Raw genomic sequence first — 18,465 nt, 5'->3', positions numbered from 1 at the left:
GAGGGTGAGGATGTGGTTACAAGACGACTCTCTGGCTCTGGGGTGACACTCAACAGCTGCCCAAAAGAAATACCCAAGGGAGCCTTAACACTCCCAAAGGGCCCCCAGTCACCTATTTGCAGGAATTTCTTTCCCCATCATGGCTTATACAAAGATATCCATGCTTGCTCTTCAAGATGAGTGGCATGAGGACCCAGGGGAAGAGCTGGCCTTTGTTGATCAGCAAGTTTTAAAGAAAGGAAATTAACACCCACAGGTTGGCTCTACTCTGGTAGAAAAGGTGAGAGGTGATGTCTGCTAGCTCCCATGACATTTCCAGCCAGGTTGGAATAAACGAGGCTGCTTGGAGATAGGAAAAGGGAACGAGAAAGAAAAGCTAATGTCAGCCCTAGGGTTTTAAAAAGAAGGAGGTTGGCAGGCACAGTGGCTCATGCCTGTAATCGCAGCACTTTGGGAGGCCAAGGCGGGTGGATCACCTGAAGTCAGGAGTTGAAGATCAGCCTGACTAATACGGTGAAACCCCATCTCTACTAAAAACACAAAAATTAGCTGGGCGTGGTGGTGTACGCCTGTAGTCCCAGCTATTCAGGAGGCTGAGACAGGAGAATTGCTTGAACCTGGGAGGTGGAGGTTACAGTGAGTGCGCCACTGCACTCCAGCCTGGGCAACAAAGCGAGACTCCATCTCAAAAAAAAAAAAAAAAAAAAAAAAAAAAGGTAAAAAGAAGGAGATGGGGGTTAGTTAGCAAGGGTTATTAGCTTCCAGTATTCATACTGCTCACTTTGGTAAAAACTAATTGAGTAGATGGGACAGTAAAAAGGATTGTTCCAAGTCTCTTTACTCACCCTGTAAAGATAACTCTCTTGTATTATAGGGCTATTGAGGTAAGTCCTGGGTTTATCATAGGCCCAGCTCACTGTAGCTTTGTGCCATGCACAAGGAGCCCAAGTTAGGGGATATCTAATCCTAAAGAAAGTTTGAAATGTAAAGAAAGATAACAAAGAAAGCTGCTGCTTCCACTGGAAAATATGAGCTTTGACCTCACATTTGGCCTTCTCTTTCCTCACATGTCCTCTGCAGATTTCTAGATCGTTGCATTTGTTCTGAGGGGTTGCAAAACATGTCAAAGCACATACTAATCATAACCTAAGAAGAGAGAAGTAAAAGAATTCTGGTATTATACTGAGTCATTATAGATTATAGGGAATCTTCAGCTGGCACCTTCAAAATGAGCAGTAATTCCAAGGAGCACACAACCATGGGACTTAATAAGCTTTGAGATCATTTTAGGTCTAGGGAAGCCCGAGAGAACAGAGAACTTAAAGTACAAATAGTGGTGCCTCAATCCAGACATACAGACATTAAGATTTCTACTTTGTACTAATTTACATTCCCACTGACAGTGTACACGCATTCCCTTTCCACGGCATCCCTGCCACCATCTATTCTTCTTTGGCTTTTTTTTTTTTTTTTTTTTTTTTTTTGAGACGGAGTTTCGCTCTGATGCCCAAGCTGGAGTGCAGTGGTGCGATCTCTCGCTCACTGCAAGCTCTGCCTCCTGGATTCATGCAATTCTGCCTCAGGATTCTGCCTCAGCCTCCTGAGTGGAGCTGGGACTACAGGTGCCTGCCACCATGCCCAGCTAATTTTTTGTATTTTTAGTAGAGATGGGATTTCACCATGTTAGCCAGGATGATCTCGATCTCCACACCTTGTGATCTGCCTGCCTCAGCCTCCCAAAGTGCTGGGATTACAGGCATGAGCCACCGTGCCCAGCCTTTTTTTTTTTTAAACGAAGTCTCACTCTTATCCCCCTGGCTGAAGTGCAATGGCGCGATCTCAGCTCACTGCAACCTCCGCCTCCCGGGTTCAAGCGATTCTCCTGCCTCAGCCTCCTAAGTAGCTGGCATTACAGGTGCCTGTCATCACACCCAGCTAATTTTTGTGTTTTTTAGTAGAAATGGGGTTTTACCATGTTGGCCAGGCTGGTCTCGAAGTCCTGACCTCAGGTGATCTGCCCGCCTCAGCCTCCCAATGTGCTGGGATTATAGGTGTGAGCCACTGCACCCAGCCTCAAGAAGCCCAAACTCTTAAACATTTCACTATACTGTCTCTCAGACAGAGTATACCACATAAATGACAGCTGTCCTACCAGTGCCCCACTTACTCATGCTTACAGCCCCACTCAAAAGATGAATGGGGGACACATTTGGAGAGCTTCTTCAAACTGTACTGATATACCTAAGTCCTTGATCTAAGCCCAGGCTTATCCTCCACCTCCCTTAGCTATTCTATCAGGATTGGCAGTTAAAGTCCCAGGGGAATTAGTTAATTTTTAGTGGCAGGGCCAAAACAAAACACAGAAATCGGGCCACTCCCTGGCTAGACAGTAAACTCCCTGAGGGCAGAATCATTTAATTATTTTGTAATACCCAAAGTGTTCTGGAAAATACTAAGCATTTAGAAAGTGCTGTGTACATTTTAAGGTGACAATACAGAAAGGGTACACGGGTAAAGCATAAGTGGGGAAAGATCAAAAGGACATTTCCTGGGGGAAAGAGAGACAATAGCACAGAAAAACTTACACATATAAAAGAACAGAAAAGTTCATTGACAAGGCCCAGTATTTTTCCCTAGAAAAGCCTGAAGAAGCACAGGCAATTCAGCTTAGAAACTGGTCCCCATGTCCCCAGTAAGCACACTTCTCACTAGTGGTGTAAGAAGATAAGATAAAGGGCTGGGGTAAAAAGGACCCAAATGCTCCAGTGACTGGTGGACACCAAATAGGTAAAAGGCTCCGGGTGCTATAAGGCAACTGGGAAGGCTGAGTTCTCTGGGAGGAGTACTGCATTTACTTCTCTGTTTCCCAGGCAACAAAGCCAGCCTCTTATTCCCTTCACTTTCATCACCAGAGCAGAATGAAATGTAATTGGGTTAATTATTAAAGCAGCACTAGCCACTACCACCACCACTAATTGCCCATTTATCTGGGGTTTATAAACAGCCATCTTAATTGATGTTGAGTTGGAATGTGCCACTCATGTTATCTGCCTGGCTACTGGGTACCAGATGGGTACAAGGCAGAAAGATAAAGGGAGATCAAAGAGATAAAGGACCCAACACCAGAAATAGTATTCATTTCTGTTCACTTTCATCTAAGTAGTATCATGAAGGCCCTTAACTGCATTCTCTATTATTAACCAGATTTGCCAGTTCAAGTGAAGATCTGCTATATAGTGACGAAGCAATTTGTTGTATTAGACAGCTATGACATCAGATGGTGAAATAAGGTTAATTCCTAAAAGTTGGCAAGCCTGAGGCTCTAGATGCCCACCCCAGTTGACAATTGAGCCTAAAAAGTCCTCCTGAAAGCAATTCCCTAAGGTACCAGGGAAGTGGAGAACATCTAAGATAGAGTACTGGTGTTTTTAAAAGAGATGAGAGGGGTCTGGGTGCAGTGGCTCATGCCTGTAATCCTGGCACTTTGGAAGGGCCAAGGTGGGTAGGTCACCTGAGGTCAAGAGTTCGAGATCAGCCTGGCCAACATAGTGAAACACTGTCTCTACTAAAAATATAAAAATTAGCTGGGCATGGTGGTGGGTGCCTATAATCCCAGCTACTTGGGAGGCTGAGGCAGGAGAATGGCTTGAACCCAGGAGATGGAGGTTGCAGTGGGCCAAGATCGCACCACTGCACTCTAGCCTGGGTGACAGAGCGAGACTCTGTCTCAAAAAAATAAATAAATAAATAAATAATAATAAATGAGCAAACAAAACGATGAGAGGGGCCAGGCACCATGGCTCACACCTGCAATCCCAGCACTTTGTGGGGCTGAAATGGGCAGATCACTTGAGCTTAGGAGTTAGAGACGAGCCTGGGCAACATGGCAAAACTCCATCTCTACAAAAAGTACAAAAATTAGATGGACAAGGCTAGGCGCGGTGGCTCACGCCTGTAATCCCAGCACTTTGGGAGGCCGAGGCAGGCAGATCACAAGGTCAGGAGACAGAGACCATCCTGGCTAGCGCAGTGAAACCCTGTCTCTACTAAAAACACAAAAAATTAGCTGGGCGTGGTAGTGGGCGCCTGCAGTACCAGCTGCTCGGGGGGCTGAGGCAGGAGAATGGCGTGAACCTGGGAGGTGGAGCTTGCAGTGAGCCGAGATCATGCCACTGCACTCCAGCTTGAGCTGTTTCAAAAAAAAAAAAAAACTAGATGGACATGGTGTTGTGTGCCTATAGTTCCAGCTACTCAGGAGGCTAAGGTAGGAGAATAGCTTGAGACCAGCAGGTTGAGGGTGCAGCGAGTCGTGACTGGGTCACTGCACACTCTAAAAATAAAATAAAAATAAAAGAGATGAGAGGGGCAGAGGACAACCAAAAATAAAGTTAATAAGGAAAAGTAAATTTTATAAAAAGTATAGCTCTGTCTTTCCCACACCAGGCAACAAACAGAAGGATGCCTGAGAAAAGATTGTATCAATCAATAAGTTAACACCACATTGTTGGGTTTGTAATATATATAGGTGTAATATTAATATATACATAACAGCACAAATAAGGTAGAAGGGAATGGAGCCACAGGGGAACAATATATAGTGAAAAATGTTTCTGTATCTTACCAGAATTGTCTGAATAAATTGGAAATTGATCCTGATAAAAAATACACTCAAAAATCAAAAAAGGAATTTAAAAGACACATTAGATGATATCCATTTAATACAAATGTAAAGAAGGAATAGAGGAAGAAAAACATTAGAAATTCAGAAAATAAACAGTAAAATGGCACACAAAAACCCAGCTATATCAATAATAATATTAAATGTGAATGGACTAAACAATCGAAAAGCAGAGATTGTCAGACTAAATAAAAAACAAGCTCCACTCATGTTTTCTACCAGATACACACTTCAGATTCAAAGAGTTAAACAGGTTGAAAGTAAAAGGATAGAAAATGATATGTCATGTAATCAACAACCATAGAAGAGCTGGAGTAGCTATATTAATATAAGAAAAAACTGACTTTAAAACAAAAAATATTACTAGAGAAAGAGGGACAATGGTAAAATAGTTAATTCATCAGGAACACATATCAATCGTAGACATATGTGCACCTAATGACAAAGTCACAAAATATATTAATCAAAAACTGACAAAATTGGGCTGGGCGCAGTGGCTCACACCTGTAATTCCAGCACTTTGGGAGGCTGAGACAGGTAGATCCCTTGAGGTTAGGAGCTTAAGACCAGCCTGGCCAATATGGTGAAACCCCATCTCTACTAAAAATACAAAAATTAGCCAGGCCTGATGGCACGCACCTGTAATCCCAGTTACTCGGGAGGCTGAGGCAGGAGAATCGCTTGAACCCAGGAGGCAGAGGGTGCAGTGAGCTAAGACTACATCAGTGCACTCCAGCCTGGGCAACAGAGCGAGACTCTGTCTCAAAAAAAAAAAAAAAAAAACAAAACACCTGACAAAATTGAACGGAAGAATACACAATTCAATAATAATAAATTTCAATACCCACTCTCAATAATAGATAGAACTAGATAGAAAATCAGCAAGGATATACAAAGCTGGAATAATGCTATCAACCAAGTAGATTTAACTGGCATCTACAGGACACTCAAGTAACAGCAGAATACACATTCTTCCCAAGCACATGGGTAACACACTCTCTAGAATAGCCTATATATTAAGCCATAAAACAAGTTCCAATACAATTAAAATGAATAAAATCACACAAAGTATGTTCTTAGACCACAATCAAATTAAATAAGAAATCAACAACAGAAGGAAATTTGGGAAATTCAAAATATGGGAAAATTCAACAACATACTCCCCAAAACTTAATAGGTCAAAGAAGTCATACTGAGAGGTGACACTGTTCAGTAAAAAGTTTTTCTTTTTTTTATATTTAAAAAGAAGAAGGAGAAGTCATAAGAAAAATTAGGATAACTGGGCACAAAGCCATCTCTTGCTCAAGACACTGGACCAGGCCCTAATGACCTGTGGCTAGGAGCAAGAAAACCCTGACACTTCCCATTGATTTCAATCAAAATAGTAAATTAAGTAAATTAAGTATATCAGGTCCACATCTGCTGGGAGCAGATGCTCATTAGGATGAAAGTCAAAAAGATTATGCAGGACAGACAACTAATACCCTACATTACCCAGGCCCCTATTCCTCAGAAGTTTTTTGTTCTTCCAGTAATTACCAGGAAGCTGTCAAATGCCAAGCTTCTTATTTCACTTTTATGAGGCCTCAAACATGCAGAAAAATATTATAAGCTTAAGAACCTTTTGGCAGATACTCCCTACTTGAACTCAAACAAAACATAGCACAGACGACAGAAGAGAACTCTTCTAAGAGTCAGGAAGACCCGGTTTAAAGTTCCAGGTCAGCCTCTCACAGTGTGATATTGGGCAAGTGACATAACTTTCTAAGTCTCAGTTTTCTTCCCTACAGAATGGAAATGCTACCACCTACCTCACAGGGTTGTTGCCAAGATGAAAAGAGATAATGTGGGAAGACAGTACCTGGTCCACAGTAGGCACTCATTAGCTTCATTTCCATCATTTCAGTTGCTGTGACTACACAGAGTTAGTGGTCTGCTACAATGTCAGCAGGGGGAGCTCCTCAGACTTTTGCATGTTCTCCCAAAATTTTACCTGGTAAAACTGCAATAGCTTTACATGTATTTACAGCTCTTTAAGTATGGCTCTAGAATTTATGTTGCTGAAGATAGGGAAAGGCCTGGGTTGATGACCAATTGGAGGCTACCAGGAACCTACAGAATTGCAGGTAAAGGCATCAAGATAAGGGAGAAGAGATGAAATTAATAGACTATCAAAACACTTTTTTTATTTTTTAATATTTTTAAAATTCTTTTTGCAATAACTTACTCGTCACCTTATAACACTTTTCTACAGAAGCTTCTATTTTCTATTATTGCTTTTAGTCTCTTGTGGGAGGAAATAGAACAGATCTTGATTTTCCACAAACCCATTTTTGTTGATGATTCTGAATGGCTTTGCTTAGGGTCTACTGAAGACTCTTTTGGCACTATAGTACTAGTCACACCCCCTAAAACTGCAGGTGTGTGTCTGCTTTGTCCCTCCAAGCTTCATCCCTGCAAAAAGCCATTCACCATGCAAAAGTTCCACTTATGTTTGGAGTAAGACTGAGTCATGGCTAACCACCTAGACTTGGAGCTACAGGAAGGCAGGGATCATAGTCTGTCTTATTCACTGTAGTAGCCTAGAACAGTGCCTGGCATATGACAGCTGTAGAACAAATGTCTGCTAAATGTAATTGTTCTGGGACCATTACAATCTCATTCCAATCATATAAGACAAAGTGCTTTTCCAGGAAAACTGGGAGTGCTTACTGCTAAAAGGCCAATTGCTCTTTCACTCTGAAAGCTATTATTATAGCAGCTCAATTACATGATCACAAGTTTAATAAAAAGCAAAACATCTGTATCCAGGAGGGCAAGAGAGCTCAGGAAAAGATCGGTTACATAATAAGATTTTCCTCAGCAAGCACCACTGGATCATAAAAACCTATGTCTAAGAACCATTTAAAAAGAAGAATTAAACAAGAAAAACACTGAGTTCCCTGGAAGCGCTCTCCCTCTTATAAAGTCCTAGGAAAAAGAAGGACATTTTAATGCTTTGTCCTTTAAAATAACTCTGAGGAGGCAGATCAGGAAGGTGGTTTAGAGTCCACTGGTTCTATTCTTCTACTTCTTAGCTGCATCACTCTGGGCACATTAGCCCTTGGGATGCAGTTTCCTCCACTGTTAATTAGGTAATCGCACCTATCTCATATGATTACTGCAAGACAGAAATGAAATATGTGTAAAGCACTTAAAACACTCCCTAGTATATAGCAAATGCTCAATAAATGTTAGGCTTTTGTTGCTGTATTATTATTACTGGAATTTTCTCAAGAGAAGAAAATAAATGATACAACTGCCAATAGAATCTGGAGGGACATCAAAATATCAACGAATGATAAATAAACATTCTGTAATATGTATTTTGAAAAACTGATAGAAACTAGTTTAATGGTGAATGGAAACCATCTGCTAATCTAACTCAAGAGTGAGGTTCTAGGGAGTCTAGAGTTCCTTCTCCTAATGGCATTCTGCATCCTTTCATTGATTTTCTCAGCAGATTTCACATCTGTAAACAGTTGCCCACTGGAACACAGCCCCTATATTCAAAGGTATCCATAAGTGTAATTAGGCCATTTGGGGTCAGACCACTAGGCATAAAGTAGGAAAAAGGAAACTGAGATAAGGAGGTCTTGGAGGCAAGGCAGAAAAAAAAACAACATACAGCTGTTCCCCCAAAGCTAAATGCCAAGGAAACAGAGATCTGCCGACAGTAGAGAAGCAGGAGGTGCTGTATGGGGCGGTGGAGGCAGATGTCTGGAACAAAGAAGGGTGGAGAAGAGCTCTGGAGTATTGTCTGGCAGCAAGTGATTATCTGCCAGTGAAAAGCTTTCACGTGCCTTCAGTTAAGTCACACAGAAGTGCCAGGCAAGGAGAAGCACGGGCCACAGCATGTTTTACAACTAGGGCCAGAGCCTCCTCATATGAGGCTGTCAGGAGACTGTGGTGTAGTCTGCTTTCCTGCCAGGCCAGAGCCTATGAAGTCCTGGTGTCTGACAGAGAAACCACTGAGGTTTCTGGAATTTCTGAGCATTGATGTTGGATCAAACATACTATTTAGGAAAGGCCAGATCCCATGGCCCTGATGCTGTCACAGCAGCTTGGTTAGAAATCATAAGATAAAACTTGTAACATTATCGCAGTCTGACAGTGACACTGCCTCAGTAGATCCCTCCCCAGCTTTAACTATCACATGGCCCAGATTCTCCAAAACAGAATGCCATTTAAAAACTTTTAATAAAGATGCTTATTAAAGATATCTCTAAATGTGGCTTTTTATACCTTTTATGCATTTGCATTCATAAATTTATAAGTCGGCAGTGGAGGTGGGAGGGAGGGGGGAAAAGACTGTGATGGGGAAACAACCTTTGCCACATATAAAAATGGAATTCTGCTTTACTTCCTTCTCTAGAGACTGACCAGAAGCAACAGCACACACCACATCTCAGAACACAGTCACGTCATGCCTCACAGCCCAAAAGCATCTGTCACTAAACTATTCAACCATCATAAAACTGCTGGCCAGCCACAGTGGCTCATGCCTGTAATCTCAGCACTTTGGGAGGCCGAGGCGGGCAGATCACGAGGTCAGGAGATTGAGATCATCCTGGTTAACAGGTTGAAACCATCTCTACTAAAAATACAAAAAATTAGCCGGGCATGGTGGCACGCCCCTGTAGTCCCAGCTACTCGGGAGGCTGAGGCAGGAGAATTGCTTGAACCCGCTAGGCGGAGGTTGCAGTGAGCTAAGATCGCGCCACTGCACTCCAGTCTGGGCGATAGGGTGAGACGCTGTCTCAAAAAATAAGTAAATAAATAATAAAACTGCTTCAGTGGGGCTTGCCTAGCCCATTTTCTATTCTGTGGAGATTTCTGAGCCAGCTCCAAGGGTGTCTCCCTGTTCTCCTTCCTCAGAAGATTCACCAGTGCCTGGAAATTCCACATGCTGGCAGTACCGAAGGAGTGGAGAGGTATGCACTACGCTCCTAATTAAATCACAGGATCTGGCTCATGAGTATCTCACCAACCGAAACATAAACACGGCACCTTTATCATTCAATTAAAAGCATAGCCAGAATTTAATTGCTAGATTAAGAAACAAATGGTTTAAACAAATAATTTAAAAGAAAAAAAAAGGTCTGGGGAAAGTGAAAGAGGGTAAGAGAAACATTTTTCTTCAACCCTGCCATTTCCTGCCTTGAAGTAAGGAACAGAATATCAAACCAGGACCCCAAAATAGAATTTTCAGACAGATGCCAAGACACCATCACATCAACATAGGTAAAGGAGGGAGAAGCTTTATCTGGCTCCTTGGCCCTTCACATTTTCAAAAGCCAAATATTTCCTTACCTGCCAGGACCCTGTTAACAGAAGAGTGAGTAGCCAAGCCAGGCTGTCCACGTTCATGAAAAATCCCAGCATAAGGCAAGTACTCAGGCAGCAAGAAACGCCTACAAGAAGGAATCACATGTGAAAAGCTGACTAAAGACTACCACGAAACAAAGGAGATACTAACTACCTACACTGAAAAATCTAGGCGAAGGGACCCACTGAATCCACAGATGCCCAGAAAGGAACAGAATCTTCCAAGATTGGTCCTTCCACAGATTTGTATCTATCCTTTTCTGCCCTTCCTTCTAAAGTTCCCCCAATACTTCTGTTCTTAAACAGGATTCTTCCAGCACCACTTTTTCATCTCTTTCGAATGTGGCTAACCATCATCCGTCAAGAGTTTAGACAGCAGGGCTGGACTGTAGGCCCACTAGGAAACAATGCCAGATATGGACAATTCAAAGACCATTAAGTAAATTTAAAACTAAATCCTAGGCTCTAACGAAGGCTCCCTCTGTTGCCAGCAACTCGGTTCTTACCTTGGGACAAAGCGTCCAAGCGAAGGTGCGGACATCCGGGCATTGCGTGGAGCTCGGTGCCTGGATCTGTCACCATTGTCCCTGAAAAAAACAAAAAGACTACACATAAGAGAGTCACTAAGAAAGAAGTACCCACCAGCCCAAAAAGGAAACATCCCCAAAATGACATTCTTATACTTAGAAGAGGACCCCACAGAAATTTGTCATCTGGCTGCTCACTAATTAGGTGGCATATTAATAAAACATATTTCTGGAGAACCTCTCAACTAAGAGATTTATGAGCATTTACCAACAGCTCAGGAATGAGGAGGATTTTTCTTGAGTTAATGTGGTCCCTTAGCATCTCAAACTGAAGCCACATTTAGATGTTAGGATTTGGAATGGATATATATAAACTTTTACTATATTGAAAGATGCAAGAAAAATGTGTCTTGGGTGTTGTCTTACATTATTTATTATTATTTTACTTGTTATCCAGACACCTGCTGTGGGAGGAGGTCTTAAAGGAAGAAAAATTCTCCCACCAATTTCATTTGGCAAATGGTTATCTTCAAATGAAACGTTTAGGTCTTCCATGTGGAAAAATCAGTGATAGGTAAAAGAAAAAAAAAACAAAAAACGCACAAGTAAAAGACAGTACCTTCTTTTACAGACTGTCAATGGTGAAGAATATTAGAAAATGCAATCCTATGTTAGGTCATTTGAATACGAAGTCTGGGTGTTTTCTTTACAGATTGTTAACAGTCCATGCAATAGTAATAACTGCCATTTATTAAGTATCTGCTAGGTTCCAATACAAAGGTTATTGATATGTTATCCCATTTAATTCTTCTAGCTAGGCCACGAAGTATTACTACTATTTTACAGAGAAGTGGACGAAAGACCAGAGAGGTAAATACCAAGGTCACATAACTAGTAAGTGGTTAAGGCAGGATTCAAGGAAGATTGGACTTTGAAGCCCTAGATCTTTCCACTACACTTCACTGCTTCCTGCAAGAAAAGAGGAAAGGAGCTTCACATGTTTTAGTTTCCAGTACATCAAAGGAACAATAAGCCAAAGGGCACTGGCTGGACAGAGCAGTTAATTAGCTGCTTAACCAACTCCACAAAATAAATGAACCTTTGAGAGCTTGATTTGGGATACTTTCTGAATTCTCCCTTTGGATTATCTTCAAATCAATGAGATAATCTTCAAACTGGCCCTGAAACCAAAGCTAAGGCAACACTTGGCTTTTAAGTGGACCACTGGGAACTTCACAAGCCAGAAACAAAAGCCTATGATGGTTTTTTATATCTTGGTAGAATTGGCTGCCGAGCATTAAGAGACAAATCAATACCAGGGATATTGGAAGCTGATCCATTGAAAGTATTTGATTTTTATTTTCCCAAAAGAGAAATCGCACACTGTGTTCCTTAACATATCTTACTCCTTTGACCTGAAACTCTGCAGATGAAAGGAGGGGCAAGGAGAAAGAGTTAAGACTATATGGAATGTAAAAGCGGGGTTAAAAAGAATAATGGAATCAGGAGTTCCTGACCAGCAGACTGCAGTTACTGGGGAGCCCACAAATTATACATGTACACAGAGGAGTAGCTGAATACCAAACAAATAAGATAGTTTCCAAATTAAGCATACTATTATTTTTCAAATATACTACTGTTGTGATAAATTATGAATTCATTTAAAAGTACAACTGAATTCATGATAGCTTTTCATTATTGTATATTTCACTTATCAATTAGTACTAAAAGTACAACTAATTATCATAAGAGGAGTTAGAAAATATTTTGAAGTTAAAAAGGATCCTAACCGGGGGAAAGGGTGGAGGCCTCTAAGCCTCAAAAATATAAAAAAACTAGCTGGGCAGAGTGGTGTGCTCCTCTAGTCTCAGTTCCCTGGGAGGCTGAGGTGGGAGGATTGCTTGAGTCCAGGAGTTCAAGGTCAGCCTGGGCAACAAGAGACTCTCATCTCTTTTAAAAAAAAGAAAGAAAGAAAGAAAACAGGCCAGGCACAGTGGCTCATGGCTGTAATCCCAACACCCTGGGAGGCCCACCTAGGGTCAGGAGTTCGAGACCAGCCTGGCCAACATGGTGAAACCCTGTCTGTACTAAAAAAAAAAAACAAAAAAATTAGCCAGGCACAATGTTGCATGCGTGTAATCTCAGCTACTTCGGAGGCTGAGGCAGGAGAATCGCTTGAACCCAGGAGGTGGAGGTTGCAGTGAGTTGAGATTGTGCTTTTGCACTCTAGCCTGGGCGACAAGATTAAAACTCTGTCTCAAATAAAATAAAATAAAACAAAAAATAGAAAACGAAGCTAGAAAAGCAGCATCATGGGGCAAATCCAATTATTCCACACCCATGAGAGAGAGCTGGCCTTCCCAGAATCACATTACAGAGCTGACAATTTGCTCCTGCAAGGTTCAAAGATTCACCTCCTTCTGGACAACAAACACGAATCTATCTCTCGTTAGAAGGGCTGAAGAGCAGGGAAGGGGAAGCCAGTGCACTGGATAGTACTGAGCCGCTGCCAGTGCCCAAAGGTAACACAGAGCTTGGTGAAAGAACACAACAAGACAACAGAGAAAAAGGGGCAAACTCCAAGGCTGGGTAAAATATGGGCCCGTACAACGTAGGTCACAAGCATCTTTTTGTTGCTATTAAAACCTAAAAATAATTTCTTTCTGATTTAGCTTATCCCTTCATTTAAAAAAAAGGGAAGGGGGCTGAGTGCGGTACCTCACGCCTATAATCCCAGCACTTTGGGAGGCTGAGGCGGGCGGATCACTTGAAGTCAGAAGTTTGAGACCAGTCTGGTCAACATGGTGAAATCTCATCTCTACTAAAAATACAAAAATTATCCAGACGTAGTGGCGAGCACCTGTAATCTCAGCTACTCGGGAGGTTAAGACACAAGAATCGCTTGAACTGGGAGGTGGAGATTGCAGTGAGCCAAGAGTGCGCCACTGCATTCCAGCCTGGGCGATAGAGTGAGACTCTGTCTCAAAAACAAATAAAATAAAATTAAAAAATAAAGTGAAGGGGTTAAGATGACAATTTTTATGTTATGTGTATTTTACCAACATTTTTAAAAACTGATGGAAAAGAGAGGGTGCAAAATACAGTCAGAGATAATGGCTTTATAGTGTTTAGAGATTACTGGAGGATATATAGAGGAAAACAAGAATGAGATCAACTGACTCAAATACACACAGTCTCAGACTGAAGGTTACATGAGGCACCATAAAAGAGGCAACATGTTAAGGGGAGGTGCTTATGCTGGTCCTCAGCTTATTTAACATCTTGGCTAAGAATGGAGAAGTAAGAGCTAAATGTCATCTCAATACAAGGTAGAGAAGATTTCAAATTCCAAGTGTTGAGAACTCTGAAGGAGAAATGACAGGAGAGGACCCAGCATGACCAGGAAAATGTGAAACATAACAAACACTGTATAAGATGCTGCCTATGGGAGAAAAGAATCCACAGACCTCTAGGATAAAATAGCCTGTAACCAAACCAGCTCAAACATTTACTGAGCAGGTTAAACCTTGAATACCAGAATGGGTAAGGTGGTAAAGGTCAGAATATACTACAAAAGGATAAGTTTGACAAGAAGAGGGGAAAAGGCCTTCAGTTTTAGTACTGGTACACAGAAATCCCGGACCAAAGGCACAGCTCCAAATAACTAAAGACAGAAACAGTAACTGATGACTCTCTAGATTCTATAGTCCAGAAAGAGGGGACGATTCAGAGATAATGGGTTGAGGTGGGAAAAGAAATTTCAATGCATGGGATATTTAGGGGAAAAACTGAAGGGAGAGGAATAAGTTCCAAACAAAAGAGCAAAGGAATTAAAGGTACTTAAAATAATGATATATTTAGAAAACTACACGGAAATCTGCCACTCATTTCAGTGCTGACACGAGGTCGACATCAAGCCAAAGCTCTATGAGATAGAAGGAGACAAATTTGGTCAGGCAGGCAGAGACTGAATATGAGTGAATTAGAAGATATTTGCCAGATGAAAAGTGAGAGAAAGGCAGACCCAGAGAGACAGTTTAGGAACAATGAAGGGTGCTAAATACCGGGGTCTGACGACATAGCCAACACCCTTTCCAAGGGTAGTGACTTAAAAGTGTGAAGAACAGAGTACACAAATATGTTGGTATTGCTCCTCCAACACAGGAGGAATACTTTTCAGGGAAACACCAGAGAAACCCTCATCAATTCCAACAGCCAGAAGCTGACTTTGAGCCAGCAGGATAGAAGCTGGCTGGGTTATTAATGGCTTTCCCAGTTGTTGAACTCTGTGCATCTCTGATTAACTCTCAGAGGGGTATTTCGGAAGGAGTAGGGGGAAAAATACTTTCTTATCAAAGATTTTACCAGAAAAAAACACCCTTCAAACAATCAAGTATCCAAAACAAGTGCTGAATACAAGAAGATGTATTTCCAGAACAAGGGAGAAACACAGCAGCAGCTCTTTTGCTAAACGTCTAGGATTAATTGCCTCGGAGAGAGGCTGTAATTTGAAGGAATGAAAAATGCACCTACAGACTGCTGTCTGAATCCTGACCAGACAGTCAGGTTGTCATTGCTCCTCAGTGACAAATAGCTCTGACTTGGGCCTTTATAAATGAAGCTCTTGCAGCAAAAAGCTCAAAAGGCCACTGTCCTCTTGACAGTATACAGTTGACTTTGCTGACAATTAGACTATTAAAAAACTTTTTGTTTCCCTATGCTGCTCTGTTTCTACTCAATCTCCAGACAACAGAAGGCCTAGTTGGTATTCCTATCCCTGGAGAGCACAGTGATCTTGGTCAACTCCTTTCCTTACTGGAGTGCTGTTGGTTAGAAACTGAGGCCCCAGTCTCTACTTTCAATGACTGTGCACATATGCAAGCGCTTTAATTTCTGGAAGAAAGGCACAGCCCCAGCTCATATCATTCATAGGGAATATAGCTAATAGCATAGGTCTCCTGGAACTACAGAGCCTTCATTTTTCTCCAAGGAATGGTAATATAAGAGATAATTACCATTTACAAATTCCTCTCCTCCCTTATGTTACCTTTTAATTTCATCTGCCTACATTATGCAAATCCACATTCCTATTGTGCATTTTATGTTAAAAAATAAGCATATAAATCTAAGGGTTATGTCTTCCTCCCCCAAACCCCCACTGCTTAATTCTTTCCTGCTGTATTTTCCCATTCTAAGCCCAGGCACAATCCAGACGTGTTCCATTTTCTTTCTCTTCTTCTTCACTCCTCTTAAGAAATACTCATATGTACTTTACTTGCCCAGTAATTCTAATTCTAGAATTCTAAAGTATTAATTCTAAAGTTGCTAAGCAATATTACACATTTTTAAGCAATAAATCAAAGTCCTCAGTAAGAGCTAGAATTCAGGTTAAGTATGTATTTTACAAATACACTGAGGTTCAACAGGTACCATATAGCCTATTCTTAATCCTCAGGAAGGTCCCTTACTTTTCTGAGACTTTTCATTATTGCACCTCTGCGTACTACACGGGAAATTTTTCTTTTTCTTTTTCTTTCTTTTTTTTTTTGAGATGGAGTCTTACACTCTGTCACCCAGGCTGGAGTGCAGTGGTACAATCTCAGTTCACTGCAACCTCCGCCTCCTGGGTTCAAGCAATTCTCTGCCTCAGCCTCCTGAGTAGCTGGATTTACAGGCGCCTGCCACCACGCCCAGCTAATTTTTATATTTTTAGACAGACGGGGTTTCACCATCTTGGCCAGGCTGGTCTTGAACTCCTGACGTGATCCACCTGCTTCGGCCTCCAAAGAACTGGGATTACAGGCATAAGCCACCGCCCCCGGCAGACAGGGGAAATTTTTCTAAGATAGTTAACTCCAACAAAGATCCAAGAAGCTTAAAGCTACAAGAATCAGAGATTATCTAATCTCATTTTACACATCAGACACTGGGGCCTAGGATGGAAAAGGGGCCTGCTCAAGATCAGATAATAAATCACAGCCTCAGCCAAGACTAGAACCCAGGACTATTCCCTAGACAATAGCTGTCAGGCTGTGGGGCCAGCAGGCATTGACAAGTGATCTCAATGCCAATCACTGCTGTTCTAAGAAGCAGTGATTGCGAACTTATAAATTTAGTTCAAAATTGGATCCACTAAGAGTAAAAAAGGATTTAGATAGCAATTGGTTTTTTTTTGACAAGAAAAGATGGCTGTGCTTTCAGGAAGCTCATTCCCCCAAAACATTCACAAACAGGCTCCACACTTAGAAAACATCGAGCCCTCAGAAATCAATACTTACAATGCAACCCTCAGATATCCTCACCTGTACTACGCCCACTGCTTTTTAACTGGTTCTTCTGCATCACTACACTTGTCACTTTAGGTCACCTTAACCAATGCTATCAGAGTTAGCTGCCTAAAATACATATTGGATGATGGCTGGCCCGAGACAAAGTCCAAACTTCTCAGCCAGGCATTCCAGGCCATCCAGAGTTCAGGGCTTTCTGATGTCTCTCTCATACCACAAACACTCCGTAGCTCTAGCCACAGATCTATTCAGGGTCCCTGAATAAGCCCTGTAAATCTCCTGTCTCTAGGCTTTTGCTTAAGCTACTCCCTTTATCTAGAATCTCCTTGCCTATACCCATCATCCATATCAATTCCTCTCTCACAGTTCTATGCAGTCTTCAACACCCAGCTCAAATCCATGAAGCTCTCTCACCTCTCCCCAAATACTCTCTCCCTTTATACAATGCTCTCCTAGTATTTTAGTGGTAACGTATTACAGTCTATCTTTTAAGATACTTATGCAAAACTTGACGCTATTCTATAACTTAAACGCTTCAATGACTTCCTCTTGCCTATGGGATAAAGTCTACTTCCTCTGCAAGGCATGCAAGACAAAGATCTAGCTCCACTCTAGGGGCTCATCTGCTATACATCTTGAACTTTACAGTCCAGCCACACCTATCAACAAAGCAATTCCCCAAATATTCCATGCTGTTTAATGTTTCTATGACCATGCATTTACAGTTGGTACTTAAATAATGTTGTTTCATTAAATGTTGTTTTGTATGCTGATGAGGGAAAAAAATCAATTCCTGGCCATGGCCACTGTCTGTGTTGAGTTTGCACACTTCCCCATGTCTGTGTGGGTTTTCTCCGGGCATTCCGGTTTCCTCTCACATCCCAAAGATGTGCACATTAGATGAATTGGTGTATCTAGACTGCCTCAGTCTGACTGGGCGTGGGTGTGTGCGTGAGTGCACCCTGTGATAGAATGGCATCCTGTCCAGGGCAGATTCTCCCTGTGCACCCTGAGCTGCCAGGATAGGATCCAGCCACCTGTGAGCCAGAATGGGAATAAGCACGTTGGAAAATAAATAAATGAATATAAAATAATGTAAAAATATGTAAAGCATACAATAATCATATAGATGCACAACAATAATGATGCAGTACTAAGTCTCAGGGCACTCACCATATTTGTTCCTGTTTATGTTTTAACTACATGGTGGCAGGACGTGTTCCTCACAATTTTCACTTTGCAAACATCTATTCCTTGATTTATCTCACCCCACATTGACCGCTGTCACTCACTGATTCACCAAAAATCAAATAATTATATTTTTATTAATCTTTCTTAGATGTACATACAGCTCACATTTATTTCAATGTTTAATATAAGAAGTCTTTTGTGTCTTTATTTAGATGCTTGGTGACGTTTGTGTAGCCAGAAATATGTCACAGGAACTTAACTCTTGTTCATATCAATTAGCCTAGGGTAAAATTGGTTTCATTATAGTAGTTTCGCTTACGTTACAGTTTCCAAAGAGAAATTACTGTACTTGCCTTTCTCCTAAGTATACCTAAAGAATGACCCTATTTTAAGACTTACACCTCTTTTCTAAGCC

The 18,465-nt window shown here is 41.6% G+C and overlaps 1 protein-coding gene across 1 annotated transcript in view; it reads right to left on the bottom strand.

The window, feature by feature from the left end:
• Positions 1 to 18,465, bottom strand: part of AMBRA1 (autophagy and beclin 1 regulator 1) — a 198,534-nt gene that overhangs the window by 86,705 nt on the left and 93,364 nt on the right. Inside the window, exons 11-12 of the mRNA XM_025357274.1 lie at positions 10,552 to 10,632; positions 10,031 to 10,131 (exon numbers count right to left, since the gene is read on the bottom strand). Coding sequence (XP_025213059.1) covers positions 10,031 to 10,131; positions 10,552 to 10,632 — 182 coding nt within the window. The remainder of the gene's footprint in view (positions 1 to 10,030; positions 10,132 to 10,551; positions 10,633 to 18,465) is intronic.

Source organism: Theropithecus gelada, chromosome 14 (assembly GCF_003255815.1).
Source record: "Theropithecus gelada isolate Dixy chromosome 14, Tgel_1.0, whole genome shotgun sequence".
Classification (NCBI taxonomy): domain Eukaryota; kingdom Metazoa; phylum Chordata; class Mammalia; order Primates; family Cercopithecidae; genus Theropithecus; species Theropithecus gelada.
This window is presented reverse-complemented; position numbering and strand designations above follow the sequence as displayed.